The following is a 19,009-nucleotide window of genomic DNA, read 5'->3' as shown; positions in this document are numbered from 1 at the left end:
TTAGCCTCTACGATCTCGTGGTAGATCAACTCTTGTAATACTCATATCATCAAGATCAATCAAGCAGGAAGTAGGGTATTACCTCCATCGAGAGGGCCCGGACCTGGGTAAACATCGTGTCCCCCGCCTCCTGTTACCATCCGCCTTAGACGCACAGTTCGGGAGCCCCTACCCGAGATCCGCCGGTTTTGACACCGACATTAAGCTCTACAATGCAGTAAATCACTCACATTTTGGGTATCCAAACTGGAGAGGACTATGCAAAGCCTATGGATTTCAGGAGGATGTGGAAATAACATTCGATCTTGGTGCTGAAGATGATCATGAAGATAATATCGACATTTGGGTGGATGTTGACATGATTCCAGTTCTACCTCTATGTGAGTTTGTGAAACAAATTTGTTAAGTAATTTATACTGTTTATTTAAAAACAGTTGGTATTCATCCCTACTAAGCTCGCTTATTTATAATTTACAACATATTTCTTTTCTCCAAGAAATACTCAAAAGGTTGTTGACAAGACTCCTCATTAGTACTGTACAAAAATTGTATAACGGTGCATAAATACAGTATAAAAAATGAAATACGCTCTAATAGTAGTGGCACGGGGCGGGAACACGCGCTACTGCTATCTATGCTAATACCAGTAGCAGTAGCATGGAATCGAACCCGCGCTACTAGTAAAAGTTAGCTATAGCGCCCTAGCAGTAGCGCGGGGCACCCATGCTACTGCTAGTTCTTAAACTCGCGCGACTACTAGGGTTTTCCCTAGTAGTGATCCGTCATCAACTACATGGCTTCCTATCGTCGTCAGGCATCTCGTATCGCACCATCATCCTCCACTCCTCCATGTGTGGAGTCGCGACGGCATCCTCTATGGGTGGTGGACCAGGCAAGAAGGATTCACGACACGGTGCTCAGCTGGTGGAAGTGCACAGACGAGCTGAAAAAGACACAAGTTCTCGCGGAGGGCTTCCAACTTTGCAAAGATCGTATGAAGTGTACATTGAGGAATGCAGCGGAGGTTATCATCTTCAAGACCATCATGCAGAGCGTGCTTGAATGCCGACTCATAGCAATCAAAAATGGGCATAAAAAGGGCATTACAAGAAATGAAATCTCTCACACAGGTTCAAAGAGCCTGATGGGGATGTATCCTGGGGTTAATGTTGCCGAGGATAATACCACCACCGCCAGATTCAGCCGACATTGTTAACTACTAGTATACATGGTAGTACTATGTTAAGTACTAATATGCATGGCTAAAAAAAGCTTCCATGTCACCATTTAGGACTACAAAAAGGGCATTTAGCTATGTGTAGGTACTATGTGGTATTTAAAACACCTTGTACTATTTGGTAAATTATGTTGCAATATGCTATTAATTGTGTTAGACTGTTTAGGACTACACATTGAATTTTTTTTATTCTGTCTAATTCTACCAACATCGTCCACAGGATAGCACACGCTACACACACTTACAACACAAAGTAGTCACGCTCGACTGCTTGAAACACTACAACTCTCTTCCGCACTAGTAGTGTTCAGGTCGAACTTTGCTAGATAGATCTACAGTAGCATCGTCCGGGCCGAACTGCTAGTTGTCTGTTATCAGCGGCATCGTACTAGTAGCGCTTAGTCTGGACGCTGCTAGTGGGCACCTTGAAACGCTACTGATGAGGGGGGGGGGGGGTCTGTACTAGTGCTGACGGAAAGAAGAGGGGTAGAGGAGAAAGTTTCAACAAGGAGGATAAATTGTTGTGCAACATGTGGTGGCCACTAGCATCGATCTGATCCATGGCACGAAGAAAAAGAGGCACAACCTTTTGGGGCAACATTCATTGTTGGTTCCGTGAGCACAAGAGCTTCGAGCCCTACCGCAATGAACTCATCTGTAACTATGGGATCAAGTCACTCAACCATCGATGATACATCATCCAACAGGCTGTGAGCAAGTACTGCGCCCATTTCAAACAACTCATCGACTGGTGGCTAAGTGGTGCACTAATCATTGAGCAAGTAAGTTGTTCTTTGTGTTCATTTGGCCGGATATGCTTTATATCATTTGGCCAGATACACCCTATGTCATTTGGCCGGCTATGCTGCACATTGTTGACAATGTCTTCTTTTTTGTAGTCATCATGTGCGTGCAACTTGTTCTTGAAGGTGAAGAAGAAGAACTTCGTCCTCATGCATTGTTGGTTCAAGTTGAATGGGCAACCCAAACGGCAAAATGGCATTGCCAATTCCATCAAGACAGCAGGCATCGACATGAGGAAGAAGCATCCAACTGACCCAACAAAAGAGCCGCCTAAGAAGGTTAGAAGGGAGTTCTGTGGAAAGAAGTGGGAGGAGGAGAAGATAAAGGGAGAAGGGGCGGCGGTCAAGATGACAGAGTGGTTCGAGGACATCTTGGCGAAGAAGGAGACATGTGTCTTGTGCTCCAAAATGAATGAGCAAAAGAAACCGGGGAAGTTTAACATCTTGATGGCAGCGGCCGATAAGAAGGTCAAGCTCGAAGAGAGGAGAGCTGAGCTTGCCGTTGCTTCGAAGGAGTAAAAATAATCTTGTGCGCGCCTCCGTGTCAAGATGTTGAAGTGCTTGGCGATCAAGATGAAGGAGGCCGAGAATATGGCAACCGGTGAGAAGGAGTCGGCGGCAGAGTGAGCGAGGAGGCTCAGACAGCCGGTCTGGCAGGCCGAGAATATGTCCAAAGACTTTTCCTCCTGCCATTGTTGTTGTCGTCGTCCTGGCCTCCTTGTTGCTGCTCTGCTCCTTGGTCTGTCACCAAAAGGGGGAGCTTGCCTGAACTTGGACCTCGGTGGTGACGATCTTTAAACACTGATGAACAGAACTTGCATCGACAAATACCGATATCCAGAGCTAAATTTCTGATCGATCTTTCAGCTGAATGAGTGACAGTCAAACAGAACTTACATTGTCAGATATCGATATCAAGAGCAAAGCAACAGATATATGATCGAGATGCAATCAGGTAACTTTGTTATTTGAGCTTTGAAGTGATTATCGAAATCAATTTCTGTTACAAGCAACAGAAGATGATCAGGAGGAAACACACTCCTTGCCAATGTTATTTTGACTGTGTTACAAAAATAATAATAACGAATCAGCAGCAAACTGAAAAAAAAAAGAACCAAGTCGAGCGGTAATGTCGATCGATCCCTCCCTATCTTAATTTTTAACTTAAAAACCGCGATGCAGAAACTCCGAGGAGAACAAGCTCATCTCCTTCGCAGCGTCGCCACCTCCTCCTCTTCGGTTGTGTGAGCAGCCAGCCAGCAGCAGAAAAGAAAACCAAAACCAAGCCTCGCCGTCGGTCAGAGCACGTTGAGCGTCTGCGTGATGTCCTGGAAGATCCTCAGCCTCTTTCCGACCTTCTCCTTCACCGCCGCCGGGCTCGTGTCGCAGCAGCTCGCCGGAGGAGGCGCCTTTGCTGACGGCTTGCAGTTCTCGTCGTCGGCGAGGACCGGGGCCAGGACCGACGCCACCAGGGCCTCGTCGAACGCGCTGTGGTCCGGCAGCTCCGGCCACCTCTCCTCGGCGGTGAGCGACTTCCTCCGGCCGTTGTTGCTGGTGTCGTCCTGGTTCTTGTCGGCCTCCTTGTTGCTGCTCTGCTCCTCCTTGGTCTTCTCCCCGGCTGCCGCAGCGGCCGCGGCCTTGTCCATGGCGGTGCCGGACCGCGTCCTCTTCAGGTTGCCCATGGGATCGTGATGCATCTGAGAGGGCGCCTTCTGCTGCGGCAGCTGCTGCTGGCGCGGCGCGTTCTGCGGTGGCTTGGCGGCCAGCGGCGGCATGCGGTGAGAGTAGAACGGCTGCGCGTCGATGTTGAGGTTGGCCTGCTGCTGCTGCTGCAGCGCGGCCATCTTCTTGCCCGCGGCTGCGGCGGCGGCGGCGGGGCCGGCGTTGTTCTCGTCGGCGAAGCTGTCGCGCGGCTGCTGCGGGACCGGCGGGGGCAGCAGGTGGTCGATGCACGGCTGCGGCTGCCAGATGCTGGAGGAGGAGCCGAGCATGAGCGCGTCGAAGAGCCACTTCTTGTCGACGAGGTTGTCGGCGATGGCGCCGGCCCATCCGGGGCGGCCGACGAGCTTGACCTCGAGGTCGCGGAGCATCTCCTGCGCGCGCTCGTAGGCCTTGAGGTGGGAGTCGGCGCCGCGGAGGCCGTCGACGCCGGCGGGGCGCACCTGCTTGAGCACGTCCTTGGCCTCCAGCACCCGGCCCTGCTTCATGAGGCAGATCCCCAGGTTGCACATCTTGTTGTTGTCCGGGCCGATGACCAGCGCCCGCCGGTACGCCCCCTCCGCCTCCGTGTAGTTCTCCTTCTGCATCAGCGCCCACCCCAGGTTGCCCTGCGCGAGCACAATCCAATCGAGCCAAGTTATTATTACGCCATTGATTCTTACCATATCGGGCCGGCGGCTCGATCTCGATCTGAACTGAATTTGAAATTTTGAATGGAAGGGGGAGAGAGAGGGAGGGACTTACGAGGAGCCTGGTGGCCTCCTGCTCGAGGGTGACCTGGAACTTGCGGCCCTGGGAGCGGGCCGTCTTGGTGCGCTTGCCGTTGAAGGCGTGGCCCTGGTGGATGAGCTGCAGCTTGTGCTTGAGCAGCGAGATCTGGTCGTCCAGCCGCCCGCACCTCTGTCGTGTGGGATTAAAATATTGAGTTGCCATCCCAACGGATCTACTAACGGATTTGAAATTTGAACTTTGAAAAGAAAAGCTTGGTACTACCTTGTAGAGGTCGAGGAGGATGTTGTCGAGCGACTCCTGCGCCTGGTCGGAGCAGCGGACGCGGAGCGACTTGATGGCCTCGATGGCCTCCTCGGCGCGGTTCTGCTGCTTCATCACGATGGCCATGTCCTTGAGCGCGCTGTCCACCCGGTCGCCGGCGTTGATCGCGCCCCAGAACAGCGCAATCGCCTTCTCCGGATCCTTGTCCACCAGCTGCCATCCATCCATTACAACCACCATCAAACCTCAGCCCCGGCCATCAGCAAATTCAAATCCCAGACAGAAAAAAAAAAAGCAAAGCTCCAGCACAAAAAGAGGACGCACCTGGACGCGCTTGGCGCGGACGTAGGGCGTGTCGCCGACGGGGACCTTGTGGGCGACGTGGAAGGAGTCGGAGTGCGTCCGCAGCATGGACACCGCCGCCGGCTTGACGGGGGAGCAGGGCGCGGACTTGGTCGGCCGGAGCACCGCGCCCACGCCGCCAACGCCGCCACCGGCGAGCCACTGGTCGAGCTGCTGGTGGTGGTGCATCATGGCGGCGCCCTGTACCGGATCAGATCTCCCCCGCGAGGACGGATTTGAATCGGATCGCGAGGGCGGAGGGAGGCGGCGCAGGGCAGGGGAGGAAGCGGACGAGCGCTTTGGGGGAGGGAGGGAAGGGGAGGGAGGTGGCATTGGATTCCATTACCAACGATTTATATACGAATCGTCCGACCGTTGGAGGATTAGGCTAGCCGTTCGGCGAACTAGCCGTTGGGGTCCTCGCCCTCTCGCCCTCTCGGCCGGGCCGGATGGGCCGTGATTACGAATGGCTTATCTTAACCAACATCGGCACAGCCCGGCTGGGCCCAGCTAGCAGGCCGCCGTTCCTTCTCCTTCGCGTGTCGTTCGAATCTCTGACCGCCTCGCCTCGTTCATCTGAAAAACAAAACATAGACCGCCTCGCCTCGTCGGGCGCTCTAGCAGCAGCCGGTCGCCGCCTCCGCCTCCTCCGCTAGCTGCCTCGGTTTCGCGTGCCGTGGTCCGCGTCCGGCGCCGTTGCGCTGCGGAGGCTGCGGATGTGCCTTGTTTGTGTCACGGTGGGGCGCCGTTTTGGCCTCCTACTGTTGGCCGCGGCCGTTTGACGCTGACCCGCGAGGTGTTCGACGCAATGCCGGGGCCTAGCAAGGCGATGGAATCGCGTGTTCCGCATGCCAAGCTTCAGTGCCATGGCCAATGGATGTTTGAGTGGGTGTTCTTTGCCGCTGAAAGGGGCCATGCCGCATGATTATGCAACTATGCAGCGGTGAGTTAGTGATACACACACAACTGTGAGGAGGGCCGAACTGATGTGGCGATGAGCATGAGTGTCAGACGTACTGAATGTTCAGTTATGTTGGTTGCAGGGTGTCTCCGAATCAGAATAACGCGTGCGGATTCGGATCCGGGTTGACTGGCTAAAAGCGTGTGAGACGGAAAGGGCATTAACTTTGCAGCATGTAAGCGCTACAAACTTCAATTATGCTCACCTGTGCCGTTCCCTTAGATTCGGGTAATGGAAATCTTCATCTGCTCAGTAATTATGGTGTCGTGAGTGATGAATGTCAAGTATGCTGAATCTTCAGTTGTGCTGATTGCAGGGCGTTTCTGTATCGGAATAACACGTGCGAAATTGGAAACCAGGTATGGCTGGTGCAAAACACGTGAGCCGGACAAGGCGATAACTTGGCAGCCTGTAAGTGGTGCAAACTTTAATTATGCTCATCAGTGCGTTCCGTTAGACTCTGGTAACGTAAATCTTGATCTGGTCTGCTATAATGGTGTCTGTCATACATGATGAGTATCAATTGTGCTGAATCTCCAGTTATGCTGATTGCAGTGCGTTTCCATAACGGAAAACGCTTGTGAAACCAGATCGAGGATGAGTGGCACAAACCGAGTGAGCCAGAAAAGGTATTTACATTGCAGCCTGTAAGTGGTAGAAACTTTAATTATGCTCATCTGTGCCATTCTGTTAGACTCTGGTAACGTAAATCTTGATCTGCTCTGCAATAATTGTGTCTGTCGTATACGATGAGTATCAAGTGTGCTGAATGTTCAGTTATGCTCATTGCAGAGAATATTGGTGTCGGAATAACGCGTGCGAAGCCGGATCGGGGATGAGTGGAGCAAATCGCGTGAGCCGGAAAAGGCATTAATTTTGCACCCTGTAAGTTCTACACAATTTAATTATGCTCATCTGTGCTGTTACGTTAGTCTCTGGTAATGTAACTCCTGATCTTCTCTGCAATAATGGTCTTGTGTCGTATACAACAAAATGTGGTTTTACACCATTTTGTTTATTTCCTCATTGCTTTAATACGAACTTATTGCAATCTCATCGGATGGGTTAGCATATAACAGATATCATCAGGCTCTTTCGTTGTCATGTATAAGGCTAAAAAACTCGACCGACAGAAACTAGAAATCTTCACGTGTGTTAGGCATACTGAAATCTTTGGTTATGGTTATTGCATGGCATTTCTGTATTGGAATAACGCGTGTGAAGCCGGTTTGTGGATGACTGGTGCGAAGCTTGTGAGATGGAAAAGGCATTAACTTTGCAGCATGCAAGTGATACAAACTTTAATTATGCTTGACTGTGCCGTTCCGTTAGACTCTGGTAATGTAACGCTTTATCTGCTCTGCAATAATGGTGTTGTGTCGTATACGATGAAGTGTGGTTTTACACTATTTTGTTTTCTTCCTCATTGGTTGATTATGAATTTGTTGCATCTTGTCCGATGGCTTAGCATATAGGATTCACATCAGGCTCTTTTGCCGCCATGCATAAGGAAAGAAAACTCGACAGACAGGAACTGAATCTTCATGAGTGTTAGGCGTACTGAAATATGTTGTAATGCTTATTGCAGGGCGTTTCCATATCGGAATAACGCATGCAAAGCCGAGTTAGGGATAAGTTGCACGAACCACGTGAGCCGGAAAAGGCATTAACTTTGCAACCTGTAAGTGGTACAAACTATAATTATACTCATCTGTGCCATTCCGTTAGACTCTGGTAACGTAACTCCTGATCTGCTCGCAATAATGGTCTCGTGTCGTATACGAGGAAGTGTGTTTTTGCACCTTTTTGTTTATCTCATTGGTTGAATATGAACTTTTTACAGCTGATCTGATGGGTTAGCATATAACCGATCTGATCAGGCTTTCGTCGCCATGTATAAGACTAAAACTCGGCCGACGCGAACTAGATATCTTCACGAATGTTAGGCATACTGAAATCTTTGGTTATGCTTATTGCAGGATGTTTCCGTATCAGAATATCACGTGCGAAGCCGGATTGGGGATGACTAGCGAAAAGCTTATGAGCCGGAAAAGGCATTAAGTTTTGTAGCATGTAAGTGGTACAAGCTTTAATTATGCTCGACTGCGCTTATCCGTTAGACTCTGGTAATGTAACTCTTTGTCTGCTCTGCAATAATAGTGTCGTGTCGTATACGATGAAGTGTGGTTTTACACGGTTTTGTTTTCTTCTTCATTGGTTGAGTATGAATTTGTTGCATCTGTCCTGATGGCTTAGCATATAAGGATTTCCATCAGGCTCTTTTGTTGCCATGTATTAGGAAAAAAAACTCGAGCACCCGTGGCATTTTTTTTAATTAGAAGAAACTACCATGAGCAACACCCGGGTGGGCTGGGCAGGCACTCGTGCCTCTAACCAACTGAGTGGCACTCAGTTCTTGTAGCCATGCATAAGAATGTCACTGTTCTATGAAACTCGTTTTCATGATACAGTTGTAGCTCTAGAGTCATCTATGTGCACCAAAATCTCTGAGCAAGTTGCATGTACTGTGGTTGTGTTGGATTTGTATGCCTGACATGACTGATGTGATGTAGACATGTTGACAACCTTGATACAGTACTAAATAGCCTATAAAGCTAATGACTAAATGCACATTAAAGTTGGGTTCAGCATGGGTATGTATTTATTGTTTTTGCAGGGTGGCGCTTGCTGGTATTCTGTACCATAGCGATGGCTTAACTCTGCCTTTGACCCGTCGTATGGAGAGTATGGATATGGATGTCACAGAAAAGGAGCAATGTTTCCATATTCTGTTCCATGATCATCCTTATATAGTTATTGACATTTCATATTGTTTTTCTCTTGAAACTTTCCCGTGGATCACTGCGTTATATACAGACGTTGTTAAAAAGATAAAAAAGCAAAAAACTTAGTATCACTCTCGTCATTACTTTGCCTTGATAAAATCATCAGAAAGATGCCTTAAGTGACATCTGACGTTTGCAAGGCCTTAAATATGCAATTCGGTACATTTTAGCTGCAGTTACAACGCTGTTAGACTACCTTTAATTTATGTTCCATGGATCTTTTGCTCACGACTCAGACGTTTTGGACACGTTTCTAAGGTTTTTTCTATTGAAAGGTTTAAAAGCATTGCATGTTTGTTCTTTTTGTCTGTTATGTACTAGTCTTAGGAGAAATTGTGCTTCTCTAAATTTATTATATGGGTTCAAAGTAACGAACCACCTATCTCTTAATAGTATGGTCAGACAAGAACAATGATAGACCATCTCTCAATTGAATTGAGATGATAAGTGTTTGGAGGAGCTGGATGCACAGAAATGAAGTCATTCTAGTCAAATTGGACAAGGATAATATATGCGAACCAAATTATGTCCATGCCACTGTAAAGTTCCTGAACTTTTGGTCTCAAATCATTGCGTGATTATGGTTTCCGGTATTTCTTATGCGTATTTCTGGGGGGCCTCCATTATTCAACTACCAATCATTCCATGCAGCTGAAATAAATACTATATATTTTATTTATTATAAGTAGATTAGAAGGTCCACCTGTACTCAACTCAAAATGAGTTGGTCTAGCAGTAGTTAATAAAGGACAATTGACTAACAGGCAAGGGTGGCATATGTGTATTATTTGTATTAGCTTGCAGATGTATCAACCTGACCAAACATTTGTATGTAGCTAAATCTGTAGATCTCGGGTGTTAGTTTAATGTTGTTTCAGACTTTTAGTTTCAATTGGCTATACTACTCTGTTTAAACCGAAGTTGTAATTGTAAAGCTTGACCTTTTGATGCAACTTACCATTCAATACAGTAAAACCCATTAGCCATGGGCAACGCCATATGCCTGCACATTCTAATCTGACACTAGTTCTCCATGAACTCAAATCGAGTTCATGGAGTTTTGATGGCTTCTTTCTCTGCAGAAAGCCACAATCAGTGGAAGCTGCACAGATATTTGATGCTAACTTTCATGATAGAAGCACTGAGGAAAAGGAACTCAGAAACCACTGTAAGCATGAATAATTTCTAACTTGTAGTCTCATACTCTTATGTCGATTTGTACATGAAGTGCTTTTAATAGTGGAAATTTGATATGGTTAGTGCTCTAGAGCAACAAGCACTACGCATCTAGAGTTCTAACAAACATAGGTTACTGCTGAAGTATGTAGACTACTCACCTTTGCTAAAAAGATGAGCTTTCGAATAAACTAATTGTTTCATGGGGAAACATGCTATCGAGAGTCACGGTAAACCTCATGGTTTCTTTCACGAATCCAAAGATGTGACACGTGATGATCAGGATCTCTTTATGCCTTCATTCAAATGACAAAAGCATTGTGTCTGCTGACTTTTGTTTGACCTGTCATTTGGCGCTATGAACATTGGTCTTGGACAGTGGGACTAGATAGTATTTTTTTTCTACCCCTGATATTCTAGTTGTTTGAAGACAGTCAAAGTCTCTGGTAGTGGAGGACTAGTGTTGGAAGGTTTTCTTGTCTGTTCAACGAACAATCATCCGCGTGAAGGCTGAAACATCACGTGTTGTGGCCAGAAGAGCACATATTCAATGATTCTGGGGGCAAACGGAAAAGTAGTCACTTAGTTCGCCGAATTCCTGACTGACCAACCCAATTCTTGCGTTTGCAGTATCACACTACTTGCCTGCTTGGTAAAACCAGTGTTCAGTAGCGAAAGGGCGAAAGGAAACTGCTAGCCTGCTACTAGATAACTAATGAATTTGGGTTGAAGTCGTGGAGACCAACACCACACCTAACCTAATAATAGCCGATTGGATGGAAGAATGGAAGGACTGGTAGGTAGGAGGAGGATGCCATGGGGAGTTTGGAGCTTTATGCAGGCATATAAGGGGCATGTAGGTAGGAGGAAACAAAGAGGGAGTTGGGAGAGAGGAGTCATGGATAAGTGCTGTTAGTGCTCGTGCCATGTGGTGTGGGGGCTGGCTAAATGGCCTTGGCCATGCCTCCCTGGAAGAGATAACAGCAAAAGAGCGGCCTAGACCTACCTCTCTCCTTACCTTCTTCTTTCCCTCCCCCCCCCCCCCCTAACCTATAACTGTCCAGCTTGCAGAATGGTGGATTCTTCCACCACAAGTGCGTGGCTGAGAAGTGGAAGGTAAAGCTACTGCACATAGCCAGACACCACTCCTCAACCAGACAACTAAGAACTATTTCCCTACCTTCCTCTTGCCGGCCTTCATGCTTTCTAGAACTAATGCCTACAATTTAACAACTAAAGGGCCATGGTTTATGGGTTTTGTTTAGGGAATAGGGATTGCACTCTTTTGGCCATTCAGGGTCTGATTATGGTACAACAGAGATGGTTTACTTGATTAATTTGATGCACCAAAAGAATAGCTATTTGAGTGTATTAAATCTGTGTGTAACAAAATGGTAGGACGCCGAACTTGATTTATGGCCAACTAACTTATTTCTAGTTAGAAACCGCAAGGAAGACTAGTCATTGATAGCTATGCAATAAAGCAGTTTGGTGTCTGATAATCTGACTTTCTGGTTTGCATTGCATGGTAGGCAAATCGGTACATGCACCGGTACTGCTCTGTTGAGGTGCAGCTATTTTCAAAAGAATCCTATTATTATAGATTTAGCTTTCAGCCTTGTGCTGAAAAGTGATACAAACCATCCCCTAACATGTCGGCTTGAAAATAATAGAAATTTGGAGTTAGATCTGGAGGTGTAATCACCCAATTCTTGCAACAAAGGAATTATGGGGGCAATATAGGAAGCATGGACATTTCAAGTAGAGGACCATTGTGGAGTGTGAAGTCCCAATCATTCTGGCCCCAACTGAAGCAAATGGTTTGGGATATTTCCCTCTCCTTGCACCCAACCAACGATGGTCCATAGTTTGGTAACCATCCCAAAAGAATATATTAGGTAGGCAAATATTATGTAAGCGCATCTGGATTTCATCATGGACTTGTAAGTTGCTCCTAACATGGAACAATTAATGGTCCACCTCAGCAAGTCATAGTTTCATCTGCATCCTCAGAATGCTATGCCCACAGCCTTCATTACCGCGGAGTGAATCCTAATCTGTAGAAAATTCAGCATATTCATATTAATCTACGTTCTCCATGAGCAAATGGCAAAGCACATGTTGCCGAAGTCGAATAAGTCCTGATCATAATTGATGGTGTCCTTATTAAGCATCACTGATAACGTTATCTTTTGCCATGCGGATTAGCGTATACTCTATTGCCATGTGGATTAGCATATATAACTACGATATCCAGGAGATCTGGCTTGCTACAGAAAGTAATAGGAAGCAGTTGCAGGACTAGCAAGTTTGGTGATTTTTTTCTTAATTTATTAGGGTTGACCAAGCAGCTCAACTAACCAATACTAGAGTACAAAACAGAAATGTTGTATATGAAACTAGTTTCATCGGACTATCGGCAAATGGCAAAAGCTATGATTGTGCAAGCAGACCATCCTAGTAGGCAAAAACAAAGAAAAAAGACGGTGGGTGGGCAAAAGAAAATCCGTTTGAGCAGCGTCGGATACCTGTTCCGCCTCATCCTGTTTTATTATTGAAGAATAAACAAGGAAAAGGGGCTGTATGATGAAGTGGGGCATCCTTTTGTTAATACCTCATCCAGTTTGCACTATGGACATTGGCTTGTATGGGTGCACCAGAGCATTATTTCCTTGTTAAATAAATGGAGAAATGGTAAGATGATTGGGGCTCGTCTACAACTAATACTCTGTTCTACTAGTATACAATACAGATCATCTTCATGTCGACATGATTGAGTTGGAGTATCAAAACAGCCCCCCCATAGTCCATAGACGACATCATGTAGGACACACGAATTGCACTGCATCACTCACAGGAGGTCCTAGAAAATGGCTCGGGGAGTAGTGTCCAACGCGGCACATATTCTTTATCTAAATAAAATTCTTGGCAGACAAATTATCATTGAGTTTGTGTCATACAAAAAGATTGGGGATTCTATATCCGATCTCGGCAATCGTCGATGCGGATAATTTACTTGTAGACTGAACGGGTTCGGCACCCTGGCCCTGGATTGAATGGGTTATTTGCTTGTGTTGCACGAGGAGTTTTTAGGCAGGGAGGGCAGCATCAAGGGAAAGAGACTGGGACGGGAAATTGGGTGAACCTAATAATCCCCCACAAACAACTTAGGAAGAGGGAGGCATCACGGGTGGATATGCGGTTAGTTAGCTGTTAAACCGAACGAACGAACGCGCCAAGAGGGTAGGCAGGGGGAGGGGGAGCTTACCTCACTTTACACCTGCCTGTGAGGCTTGTGAATCGGGCAAGTAGGCAGGCAAATTGAGCCTGTTGTCCTGTGCCCTGTGGCTGGCTGTGTCATTGTTGCCTTTCTATCTTCCTCTTTTTGTGCGTGTAATAAACTGGTAAACAAACCGGTGGGGTGATGAGTTGAGGTGAGGTCATGGCCTGGGGGAGAGTCCGGGAGGGGGAGGGGGAGGGGGAGGCCTACCAGTAGCAGTACCAGCCTAACCTTTTTCCCACCAACTCAGCCTCTAGAAGACCTTCTTCCCCGATCCAGTCAAGTGCAGTGCCGCCTATAAAGATCCAGCCAAAGGCTCACCCACCCCTCCCCGTAGCACTAGCCCCCAACAACAACAACAGCACCAACTTCCACTCCTGCAAACCCAACCCAACCCAACCCACCACCGAGCACAAGAAAAAGGAGAGCCATCGGCGGCGGCAGACCATCGTCTAAAGAGATAGTGAGATGGGGAGGTCGCCGTGCTGCGAGAAGGCGCACACCAACAAGGGCGCCTGGACCAAGGAGGAGGACGACCGGCTCACCGCCTACATCAAGGCGCACGGCGAGGGCTGCTGGCGCTCCCTGCCCAAGGCCGCGGGGCTGCTCCGCTGCGGCAAGAGCTGCCGCCTCCGCTGGATCAACTACCTCCGCCCCGACCTCAAGCGCGGCAACTTCAGCGACGAGGAGGACGAGCTCATCATCAAGCTCCACAGCCTCCTGGGCAACAAGTACGTCCATCCATCGTCGTATCCATAGCATATATAGCACCGATGGATGAACCATCCTCTGTTCTGTTCCACATGCATGGCCTTGTGAAAACATAGCGCTGACAGTATTGTTTCTGTTTGACGAACGCAGATGGTCTCTGATAGCAGGGAGACTGCCGGGGAGGACGGACAACGAGATCAAGAACTACTGGAACACGCACATCAGGAGGAAGCTGACGAGCCGGGGGATCGACCCGGTGACCCACCGGGCGATCAACAGCGACCACGCCGCGTCCAACATCACCATATCCTTCGAGGCGGCGCAGAGGGACGACAAGGGCGCCGTGTTCCGGCGAGACGCCGAGCCCACCAAGGCAGCGGCAGCGGCGATCACCCACGTCGACCACCATCACCGTAGCAACCCCCACCACCAGATGGACTGGGGCCAGGGGAAGCCGCTCAAGTGCCCGGACCTGAACCTGGACCTGTGCATCAGCCCCCCGTCCCACGAGGACCCCATGGTGGACACCAAGCCCGTCGTGAAGAGGGAGGCCGGCGCCGGCGTCGGCGTCGTGGGCCTCTGCTTCAGCTGCAGCATGGGGCTCCCCAGGAGCACGGAGTGCAAGTGCAGCAGCTTCATGGGGCTCCGGACCGCCATGCTCGACTTCAGAAGCATCGAGATGAAATGAGCAGAGCAGAGCACCCCCTCCCTCCTTTCTCCTGTGACTCTTGGATATTGGTTTAGCCTGTAGGTGAAAAATTACAGCGAGTGAAAGAGAGACAAGAAGAAGGGTGAGGATGATCTTGTGTTTCGCCAAGGTCATCTTCCTCTTCTCCTCCCCCCGCTGCTCTCTTGTTGCTCCATTTTGTTTGTCCCGTTGTAAAAAAAAGGTACCGTTTGACTAATCATGAGCAATAATACTCTGGTGCTGGCTGGATCACTGTATAAATTACAGTAGTGCTTTCAAGAAAGTGTAATAGTAATATGAAGGTGAGAATTCTTTTGGCAGGAGAGGAGAGGAGAGCAGACCAGATGGGCAGATTCAGTGTGCCCGTGTGGGCGCTGATCTCGAGACCGGGGCACTGAACCGGGCAGAGGCAGACCCTGAGCCTGAGCGCGTGGGCGCATGTGAGCATTGCCTAATCCTGCATCCACGGCAAAGGCAGCGGCTCGTGACACGCTTTGCGACCTGCTTTTCTTTTCGATGCCCAAACTTTGGGGTGGCTACATACACACATAACCCTTTCTTTTCTCGCGAAAATGCATAACCTATTTTAGTCCATGTGAATATTTTTCGAATCGAAACCGCAGTCTTAAGTAATTTTACATCCGTTGTTAAACATCGAAGAGCATGCCGTCAAACTTGTCTAACCTTTTTTACATACATAAAAAAAAAGCTTCTCTAACCTTGGCTCGTGATTGATTATAATAAGAAACAAAAGTAATTTGCTCTTGGCATATCCACACGCAAGTGGCTAAAGGTAAGACCGTGTGTATCTGAAACCAGGTGTGTTCGTTCAGGGAGAAGGTGGTAATGGCATTAGTGTTGGAGAGTCATGGTTACTGCCGTTAATGGACGAGCGGCTAACCACGGCAACAAAGAAAAGAGGAAGGTACCAGGACGGACAGGAAGGTGACAAAGGGACAAGGGAACCATTTTAAAACGGGGCTTGCTGGTTAGGTAAGGCCAGCCCAGCCACCTCTTCTCTTCTTCTAATCTAATCTAATAATATTATTTTCTAGTACTCGGCATCGGGCAGCCAACAACTCACTCACTCGGCGAGTCCAGTCAGCAGCACCTCTTCATCATCATCCGCGGTCGGGTCGAGTCTCCCGGCGAGGCCATGGGCCGGGGCCGCACCAGAAAGAAAGGCAGAGGGTTTTGGACGGATTCACTTCTGGGTGGGTGGGCAACTTGCGCCGTGCTCCTCCGTTGCGCTGAGCCGCGTGCGGCGTCATGAATGAACGAACGGCGGCGTTGGTGAATGAAGCGGTGTGCATGGCGGCGGCGGCGGTAGGTCGGCCTCGGTGGGTTGGTTGTGTTCGCGGTCGGGCGAACGGTTTTGCTGTTCCCGGCGACAAGAGCATCTCCAGCCGTTCAGCCCCAGGGCGTCAAAAAAGAACGGCTTGAGGACGAACCGGCGCTAGATTGGCTCCTGGGACGACCTACCTCTCAGCCACGCCCCCAGGCGCCGCTCCCCATGCCGCGGCAAATTCAAACGTAGTCATTCCCGCTCACAAAATAGACACCACAAATCCGGCGATCAAGCGGCCATAGTTCGGCGATCAAATGAAAAGTTCGACGTACAAAAAAGAAAGGACGTGCGTGCAGCGCATCAGACGGCGAGGTCGGCCTCCGGCGTCGGCGGAGTCGGCGTGCGCGGGCTTGGCGGGGTCGGAGCTTCTTCTGTGCTGGGCTGCATCGGCGTGGCTTCTGTGCTGGGAGTCGTGGAGGCATCATCGCTCGGGCTTGGCGGCGGCGTCGGCATGGGCGTGGGCGTGGGAGTTGGCGGAGCCGTCGACGGCAGCTGGTTCAGGATGAGGCCACGCTCCAAGTACCACGCCTTGACCGCCTCGTTGTTGCTCTGGAGCATGTCTGCCCCACCTAGCAGGAAAGTCAGGTCGGTGTTCCTCTTCTTCGCGGCGACGTTGGTCCGGAGTAGGTCGAGCTTGACGGCGCTGCTCGTCATCAACGCCGACCACCGTGCCTCGGTCTTCTCTTCACGTAGGGCGGCCCGGGCCTGTGCGTCGGCGAGGCAATGCTCGATGGACTCCTGCACTCGCGCGGTAGCCGCGTCGGCGTGTTTCCCCTTCTTGGCCCCTTTGTTGCCATCCGGCCGCCCTTCTGACGCGCCCAGCATCGGCGCGTCCGGCTTGTAGGTCTCCTTGGCCTTGTCGAGGGTGCGCCGGACTTCCGCCCACTTCTCGCACTTGTCAATGCGCTTGTAAACGTGGAGGTACTTGAATTCTTGGTCGCTGTTGCCCTGGCGATACATGGCGAACATGCGCACCAGCTGCGCAGAGGAACTAACAGTTGGCGGGCGCACACGGCGAAGAGAAGCGGGAGACCGGCGTGCCATACCTGATCCTCAATGTTGGCGCCGCTCTCCGGACGAGCCGCGACCTCCTCGACGATTCCATGCCGTTTGTTGCACGCCGCCTGGATGAGCCCCTAATGGTTCGCCATTGCCTTCGCCCCGCGCTGCATGTAGATGCCTTTAAAGTAGGGGTCGACGAGCTTGCGCTCGCCGAACTCGGCCTTGATGCGCTCCCAGTATGTCTCGATGCTCTGGTTTGTGCCGGTGGTCGGGTCGAGGTAGATGACTTTTCACGCTTCGGCGAGGCATTCCTGCTCCTTGGACGCCCACTTGATGCGCGGCTCGCCGGTCCTGGCCGCCCCCTTCTTCTTCTTGCGCCTCCTCGCTGGAACAGTCGCCGGCTTCCTCCTCCTCCTCCTCCTCGTCCTCGTCCTGCTCCTCCGGCTCCTCCTCACCGTAGTCGAGCTCGCCGTCCATGCCGCCGCTGAGATCCACCGTGTCGTCTGGGGTAGCGAACCCGGGGGACGCGGCGGCCGCGGCCGAGCCTGCCGCGATGATGTCGTCCATGTCGGCGTCGGTCTCGTCGGGGTCGCCGAGGTGCGACGTGGAAGCTTGTGAGAAGGGCAGGGCGCCAAGACGGAGAGGGGCGTCGGGGAGGACGCGTAAGGCGGCGGCGAGTAGTTGTATGGAGGGTACTGCACACCGGCGAAGGCGGGCAAGGGCGTGCGCTGGGCCGGGTGTCCATGGGGAAAGGTGACGTTGGGGTTGAACTCACCGTGCGCGTCCCCGTCGGTGTATCCCGGCGACGGCGTGCATCCCCATGGCTGCGGCGACGACGAGAAGCCGGATGGAGAGCCGACGCTTTGCTGGCTCCAGGGCGCGTACTGGCGTGGCCGCCGGGTGGATTCATCATCCCCACTCGAGTCGCCTCGGCCTCGGCTTGGTCCGCCGCAGCCGCAGCCGCACGCGCCACGTTGTCGCGGGCCTTCTTGGCGATTGCCCTATTCCGCTCGTCGGCGGTGACAGCCTCCCGTCACTGAGCTTCCGCCCTCCACTCGGCGTTTGTCATGTCCGGTGGCTTGGACGGCGGCGCCCTCGGCTTCCTCTGCTTCGGCTGGGCGACGGAGGCGGTCGCGGTTGTCGCGGCGAGGGGGATCATGTACTTCTTCGGCGGCATGGAGGCCGGCTGGGAGGCGAGCAGGAGGGAGATTGGCGGGAGGAATGGAGAGAATGGGAGGGGAGTGGGGGAAAAGCGACAAGAAACGGCGGGAAGAGGCTCTCGACTCGCCGACAGAGCGGCCCCACGCCCCTTTTCGCTTGTGCCGGCGCCCCAGGCGCGCCCCCAGCGCGCCGGGTTCGACTCGGGTCCGTCGGCACCAGTTTCGGCTCGAGCCGGCGAAAAACGGGCTACCGGGAGCGCGACTGAGTCGATTTTTGGGCGCCGGCATGGCAAAAACGCCTGAAAAGAGCCTGTTAGGAACGCTGCTGGAGATACTTTAAGAAGGGAAGGATCGTGGTGGCAGATGGATGCGGTGTCTTTTTCCTTCTACTACTAGCTAGTGTATATCGTGCGCCGCCGCTGTAGCTGGGCTCGTGCTCGTGCTCTTTACAAATAGATAAATATCGCCGTCTTTGTTGTAGCCAACGCGCTATGTGTGTCGTCACGTCCGTCCATCTGTCCATGGTAAACCGTGCATTTATGGTGGAATGGTGTAGGGAGTAGTGTAGTTTTCAGCCATTTGTGGTGGAGTGTGTATAGAGGGAGAAAGTGGGGTTCCGGCCATTTCTTCCACTCAGGCCAAGGGATCAGGAAGAGCAGCAGGTGGTTTCCATACACTCCCAAATAATCTTGCTGTCCAGCATCGAGTAAAGACAAAATATCTGCCTCGTGAGTCACGCAGGA

The 19,009-nt window shown here is 50.7% G+C and overlaps 2 protein-coding genes and 1 long non-coding RNA gene across 7 annotated transcripts; 2 read left to right on the top strand and 1 right to left on the bottom strand.

The window, feature by feature from the left end:
* Positions 1-2,977: 2,977 nt before the first annotated feature.
* On the bottom strand, positions 2,978-5,429 carry LOC123122384 (protein POLLENLESS 3-LIKE 2). Of its 2 annotated transcripts, XM_044542577.1 has the most exons (4): positions 5,077-5,427; positions 4,753-4,965; positions 4,504-4,659; positions 2,978-4,367 (listed from the first exon to the last, which is right to left on the bottom strand). In XM_044542577.1, exons 1-4 carry the CDS (start codon positions 5,425-5,427, stop codon positions 3,339-3,341), a joined length of 1,749 nt encoding a protein of 582 aa, XP_044398512.1. In that variant the 3' UTR covers positions 2,978-3,338. The 2 variants fall into 2 exon arrangements, with proteins under 2 accessions (XP_044398512.1, XP_044398511.1); XM_044542576.1 differs by having other exon boundaries at positions 4,504-4,965; positions 5,077-5,429.
* A 213-nt stretch (positions 5,430-5,642) lies between these two features.
* LOC123122386 (uncharacterized) lies at positions 5,643-10,656 on the top strand. 4 transcript variants are annotated; one of them, XR_006460207.1, is made up of 7 exons: positions 5,643-6,037; positions 6,138-6,283; positions 6,372-6,466; positions 6,611-6,684; positions 6,848-6,940; positions 8,035-8,128; positions 8,733-10,656. It is a non-coding gene; the product is annotated as an uncharacterized lncRNA (long non-coding RNA). The 4 variants fall into 4 exon arrangements; XR_006460206.1 differs by having other exon boundaries at positions 6,138-6,230; positions 8,035-10,656; XR_006460204.1 differs by having other exon boundaries at positions 8,035-10,656.
* A 529-nt stretch (positions 10,657-11,185) lies between these two features.
* LOC123122385 (myb-related protein Hv1) lies at positions 11,186-15,017 on the top strand. The gene is made up of 2 exons (XM_044542578.1): positions 11,186-14,088; positions 14,219-15,017. The coding sequence occupies exons 1-2, from the start codon at positions 13,826-13,828 to the stop codon at positions 14,754-14,756; spliced, it is 801 nt and encodes a 266-aa protein (XP_044398513.1). The 5' UTR covers positions 11,186-13,825; the 3' UTR covers positions 14,757-15,017.
* The last annotated feature ends 3,992 nt before the right edge of the window (positions 15,018-19,009 follow it).

This window comes from Triticum aestivum, chromosome 5D (genome assembly GCF_018294505.1).
Source record: "Triticum aestivum cultivar Chinese Spring chromosome 5D, IWGSC CS RefSeq v2.1, whole genome shotgun sequence".
NCBI lineage: Eukaryota > Viridiplantae > Streptophyta > Magnoliopsida > Poales > Poaceae > Triticum > Triticum aestivum.
Note: the sequence above shows the minus strand (reverse complement) of the source record. Positions and strands in the feature narration are given on the sequence as shown.

Excerpts from the sequence above, each read along its gene's own strand:
- LOC123122385 (XM_044542578.1), top strand. The coding sequence starts at position 13,826 with ATGGGGAGGTCGCCGTGCTGCGAGAAGGCGCACACCAACAAGGGCGCC. Across the intron at positions 14,089-14,218 it reads CACAGCCTCCTGGGCAACAA|ATGGTCTCTGATAGCAGGGA; the intron begins GTACGTCCATCC and ends TGACGAACGCAG.
- LOC123122384 (XM_044542576.1), bottom strand. The coding sequence starts at position 5,427 with ATGCCACCTCCCTCCCCTTCCCTCCCTCCCCCAAAGCGCTCGTCCGCT. Across the intron at positions 4,966-5,076 it reads TCCGCGCCAAGCGCGTCCAG|CTGGTGGACAAGGATCCGGA; the intron begins GTGCGTCCTCTT and ends GATGGATGGCAG. Across the intron at positions 4,368-4,503 it reads AGGAGGCCACCAGGCTCCTC|GGCAACCTGGGGTGGGCGCT; the intron begins GTAAGTCCCTCC and ends GTGCTCGCGCAG.